Source organism: Pocillopora damicornis, chromosome 8, assembly GCF_964200805.1.
Source record: "Pocillopora damicornis chromosome 8, jaPocDami1.2, whole genome shotgun sequence".
Lineage (NCBI taxonomy): Eukaryota > Metazoa > Cnidaria > Anthozoa > Scleractinia > Pocilloporidae > Pocillopora > Pocillopora damicornis.
Genome location: NC_142677.1, coordinates 16,424,442 through 16,430,516, shown reverse-complemented (window position 1 = coordinate 16,430,516; position 6,075 = coordinate 16,424,442). Strand labels below are relative to the sequence as shown.

Here is a 6,075-nt window from a genome sequence, read left to right as displayed (position 1 = left end):
AAAGATGCGCAAACTTGAAAATTATCAATTACTTAAGAGTTTAGCTAAAGTAAGATAATCTGCTTTGGACATGTTGGAAGCCATCGAAACTAAAATATTAAATTTATCAAGATTTTGAAACATGTTTGGTTAAATTAAGAGTGAAACAAAAACATCTTTATGGTATTTTTAGTAACTGATATTGCGGATTAACCCAAGCTGATTACTTGGTTATCGCAATAAGAAGCCGACGTTTAGTGTTTAATCAAGCATTAGCGTGACTGTTGATTTGACTTTAGTCTTTTTGAGCTTGTGCAACATCGTAGCTAACTCAAACATGGTAGATCAAAGGTTTCTTTTTCTAATTTTTCTTTTAAATATTTCCCTACATGTTCAGTACCATATCGTGAGTACAACATCTTGGAGTACCACAGGGATACCATAATCCGGAGATACAGAAATACTCAATCACTTTGACAGCACGAATCAATTAGTAACTGGGTCAAAACTGGGTTACGTATCGGAGGCATAGAAGAAAGCAATATCAGAAACTGAGAACGGTTGTATAAAGAAGGCCCAAATCGAATTCCATCTGTTGAACTGGGAATCACTCTTTTGTGTTAAAGGCAACACTGTGAAATTTAGTGTCCTTTCGGACAGAATAACCCCATCATTGTCTGTTCTCTGTGAGGCATGGCATAGCGGGGGAAAGGCTTTCTTAGCAGTTCTCAATAATGCTCCCGTTTCTCAGCAGAACACGTCATTTTCGCACGAAGGTGGCAAAGTACTTATTTGATTACCTCCATAATGTCATGAGTTCAGGGATCACTTTTTTATGTCAACCTGTAAAAACCTGTATAATATGAAAAAGGAAGTGATTCTCCAAATTTTGGAAAAACTCCCTTCCTTATTGGAATTTAAAACTTAATGACTCTCTCCTGTGAACTCCCTACCCCCCCCCCCTTCCACCTCCTTCCCCATTTTGAAAAAAATGATTGCTTGCTTCGTTAGTCTATCCTTTTTTTTCTTGGCCCAAGGAAAAGTTGCGAACGACAACTGTACTCAACGCTTGGCGGACCTACTTACAATGTAAATAAATTAGTTTCCAGTCTATCCGTGGCTAAATATTAAAGATGGCGGACTGTTAACCTCGATGATTTGCAGAAAGGCTCTTGTTCACGTTAAATGTGCAAAGGAATTTTCGAATTTAACTCATTTTCGTAGTTTATTTTCAAACAGTTTCTATTTTATGGCTCATGGAAGGAAATATAAACATATTTGAGGTACCTCGTCTGAACATACAGTGGGATTGGAAGGAAGCCCTCAGGTATGTCCATGTATTCGCAGTGGTGGAACGTTTTTGAGTTATTATAAATATATATATATATATATAAAACTCTGCGATCAGATTGCCACATTAGGGTATGTATCTTGCACCCCTCATATCAGAGCTTTCTTGCAAATGTTGTCATGGAATCAAGTGGCTGTACACAAAGAATGACAGAAACCGTAAATTTTGGGCTAATTTTAATAAGTGTAACGGTCTGTGGCCTTCGCGAGAGCCTCGTCAATTAAGGTTGAGATTTATCAGGACATAAAATGTTTGCATCTAACCTTTTTGTATCATTTTCACACGTTTTTTCTGCTCCTGTACTCACAACACACACACCAAACAACTTTTGTAACATTCCATCGCGTACCATGAAAACAATATCCAAAGTCCAATCAGAACATGGTAGTTACTAAAACAAGGAATGACCCTTGATTACCTATGCAAAATGCTTTAGAGAATTGCTAAGCTTAGATGATCATGACACTCTTCAAAAAGACCTCTATTCAATTGAAGACTGGAGTGACCTCTGGGGTATGTCCTTTAATGGTTCTAAATGTAAACATCTAAGTATCTCCTAAAAGAAAAAGCCTACAAATTCATCCTATCAACTTGGTAACAATATCATCGCAATGACACGGTGTGAAAAGGATCTAGGAATTCTTGTTAACAATAAATTGTCCTGGCATGATCATATTGTTAACAAAGTCAACACAGCTAATGAGGTTTTGCATCTAATAAGAAGATCTTGTGGGTCGTGTGTCATTGCTGATGTAATTATAAAGCTGTATGTCCACCTCATTAGACCACATCTTGATTACGCCTCTCAAGTGTGGTCTCCTCATCAAGCCTATTTAAGTGATATGGTAGAGGCTGTACAACGTCGGGCGACTAAGCTCATGGTCGGGAATAGGATTCCTTACAAAGAACGTTTGAATAAGACTGGTTTGATGTCACTATCTTCTAGAGGTATCTATCTAGACTTAATTTTTTTATTCAAATGCCTGCATAGTTATTATGATCTCGACATCTCTAAGTACCTGCAGTTTTATGATTCTGAGCATGAACCCTATAATTTAAGGAACACTGAACTAACCTTTAAAACTAACTATGCAAGAACAGATTTATTTAGGTCTTCTTTTTTTCCCAGAGTTGCTTGTCTTTGGAATAATTTACCTATATCTATAAGGAGAAGGGAATCACTATCAATGTTCAAAAATGACCTAAGATGCTACTGTTTTACTATCTATAGCAGTGATTTAAAGTGATTGTAACTTAATTTTAGTTAGCACTTAGTTTTAACATGTAGCATTTTACCATACTCGTTTTATGATATGGCCTGTAATTATGTATACTTTACTTTTGTCCTCTATTTCATATATATAGTTTCTGGTGGCCTTTATCTTTAGGGAAGTTCATTCCTGTTGCTAGGTCTTCCATCAGCTATTAATTATATGTTTGTATGTACATATATTTATTTGCTGTAAATTGATTAAAGTAAAGTAAAGTAAAATGACCTAAAATGACCTAAAATGACCTAGGACAACCTTGAGTGACTTTAAAAATGACCTAAAATAACCCTAAGTGATTTCTAAAATGTCCTAAAACGACCTAAAATGACCTTGAGTTTGTGGCACCAACAAAATCTAGATTGGACTGGATTGAATCACAGATTGGATCTCGGATCGGATCTCAGACCAGATCATGGATTGGATCATGTAAAATAAAATTTTTGGGCAAAAAGCTGCAATAAAGTCTGCATGACAAAATAGAGCATAGGCCCCTCTGGGAGTTTTTTGGCCCAAAAACCCCATGTAGTCACTTTCACAGCTGTGTCAAGGAGTGTTGTGTAGTGCCACCATGGATGAAGGCAAGCAAAAGGTATGTATCATTTAATCAGTCAGTTAAGAAATATGTGACACAATCCGCAGTTGCTTCTTAAGGTCCTTAACCTTCTTCCATTGCTGATGCGTGAGGCACATTGGAAGCCATAGTTTGCAAACTGATCAACCTAAGTGCTTCACATTGCAAGGTCAAAGTCTCGAGTGCTATTCAAGACATAAGACCTTCTATGAATCCCTACAATATTCAACCAATGAGAAGTTATCTTCCTGACATTTGGTTTGTCACGCATTCCTCTCAATGACATTTGCATTTTGCAGCTGTTCAAGATCAGTGGAGGTGCTTAATTGCCCCTCATGGAAAACTCATTTGAATTTTTGATGAAAACCAAAAACCAAATGCTAAACCACATAAAATCTGCAAACTGAAATGAACAATCCAATCTAATTCGGTTTGATGCAATCCAGAGTTTGAGTTTGCGATCCAGTTAGGTTATTTTAGGTCATTTTAGAAATCACTTATGGTCATTTTAGGTCATTCCTTGTTTTAGTAACTGCCATCAGAACATACCAAATCATTGCTCTATATGAACATCGGTAATTGTGAAGAAGAGCTCCCCAAAAAACCTGCCTGCCGGCCGGCTGTTGGTCAACTGTCAGCCGACAGTTGACCGACAGGTTACCAACAGTCTACCAACAGCTAACTAACAGGTTACTGACAGGTTAAGAAAAAAGAAAAATTGTGTTAAAAACGAACAGTTAACGTGACATAACAATCCGTAATGGTGATGTATGACTGGACAGACTTCACCTACTTACCGATCGACGGACTTGATCCGATGATAGCGTATGAAAAGCCTTTAGTTAAAAAAGTTATTATCATTACGACGTAATAGTTCGCAAACAACAACATGTCTCAGAGAATCTTAAAGTGCACAGTGTGTGGCGGCGACCACTCTTTTTCACTGTGAGAATAGGTGTGGCGTCTGCCACAGCGACAGTAGGCAATGTTCGTGTAATGAACGCCCGCCTCAGAAACGAAAAAAGACATCAAAGTCAACAGCCTGCAGATACATCGCATGATGATCTAAAGAAAAAGTACGAGTCACTGCAAAAGGACTACAAAAGACTGGGTCAGGCCTTCCAGAACCAGCAGGAACAGAACCAAGAGCTGACGACGTTGCTAGAGGAACGCGAGAAAGAGGCTGAAGAACTAGCCAACCTTGTGCAGAACAAGGACAAGGTCGTTGAAAAACCTCGAGAGGCGCTTCTTAAACGCAAAGAAGGTCATCGCAGAACTCCGAGCGGAGGTGCGACGCAGAGACCAACCCGCACCATAAGAAGACCCACCCGCATCACAACAGCAACACCAGCAGATGGCAGACATTCGCGTCAGCACCCACAGCCTGGCCAACATACACGAACGATATGACCAGGTTCTCCAGACAATGAAAGAGAACAGATGCAGTATGGCCTGTGCCTTCCGTCTTGCAAGCTGTCCTCAGAGCACACTACGAGACTTCATGGCGATAGCAGAACTGAAAAAGGTCGACTCGAGGGAACTGGACCTCGTCCTCCGCGACCAAGAAGTTAAATCGGTGCAAGATCTGGAAGTTGTCTGTCGCAAAAGACTTCGGCGCTACATCCCGGTCATGAGCAACATGAGGAGAGAGGGGCAGCTGTTGCCAATGAAGTTCAAGGCACGATTCTACGAGTGAAGTATCTTGTATATTTCACCACTCACAAAATGGCTCCTTTAGGAGCCACCAAATCTATGAAAGGCTATTCTTGTCAATGTATTACACATGTTGGATGTTGTATCAAGCAAAAACCGAGAGAAAACATTAAGGTTTGTGTTAACGTTTTACTGACAAGCTACCGACAGGTTACCGACACATTACCAACGGTCAGCCGACTGTCGGCCGACAGGTAGCCTATATTTCGGGCAAAACCTGTTGGCCGACAGTCGGCCAACTGTTGACCGACAGACGACCAACTGTTGGCCAACTGTGGGCCGACAGTTGACCAACAGTCGGCCGACAGGTTTTTTGGGGAGCTCTTCTTTACAATTACCTGAACATCAGGCAATTTTTTTACTTGCTTGAATTGTATTCCAACAGTCAAATTCCATTTTGCCAAGCTGGACTTTGCTCTATCACATGTCATTTTCTTGTAAACAACGCATGCACTTAATCGTATATTCTAATGGCATTGTCCAATCCCACTGAAAAAAATTCACATGGAACTAAACGGCACTGTCAGTAAATTTTCCAAGCAATTCTCCTACCTTTTTAACTTTTTCTACAAATAAAATTGGCATTTAGCTACTGTGGACTTAATCCAATCACATGTCAATTCCTTGTAAACAACTTGCATTTTATCACGCATTTCACACACAAAGGACAAAGTCCAGATAGACAACAACCAATCAAGGAGCACTCTTTAAAATATCATCCTTTTCTATTGTTCAATATATTTTCACATATTCAAGATCACAGTATATCTTGTTTAGGGTCTATTGGAGATACAACATAGTTTCAGTTTGCCTTTCGTAGTAAAATTACATGGAATTATATTTTGGAAGCAATTTACTGTAGACAAATAATTTTGATTGTCTCTCTGCTAGAGGAACAGCAGTAAGTGTAGTCTCTTTTGCAACCATTATTTGGTCTCATCACACAATGCGCTCTCCCTCAAATAGGGAATGTATGGTGTTGTGTGACAAAACTAAACAACAGTTGTGAGGGAAGCAACAGTAAGTGTGGCACAAATGCATTATATGCAATGCCAAAAAAATTACTGTTGCATGCTATGCATGCCTATGTTTTATGATATGCCTCAAGTATGCCTGATTGTGTTTGGGTTGTATTTGAGGTAAAGATAAGTCTTCAGTAATATGTAATCTTTCCTAAATGTATTTTTTTA

At 39.1% G+C, this 6,075-nt stretch overlaps 1 protein-coding gene and 1 pseudogene across 1 annotated transcript in view; both read left to right on the top strand.

Moving 5' to 3' along the window:
* Positions 1-1,087: 1,087 nt before the first annotated feature.
* LOC113678804 (proteasomal ATPase-associated factor 1) overlaps positions 1,088-6,075 on the top strand; it is a 13,480-nt gene continuing 8,492 nt past the window's right edge. The window contains exon 1 of the mRNA XM_089214795.1: positions 1,088-1,306. Coding sequence (XP_089070921.1) covers positions 1,236-1,306 — 71 coding nt within the window. The 5' untranslated portion in view covers positions 1,088-1,235. The remainder of the gene's footprint in view (positions 1,307-6,075) is intronic.
* LOC113680367 (uncharacterized) lies at positions 1,320-6,070 on the top strand (annotated as a pseudogene).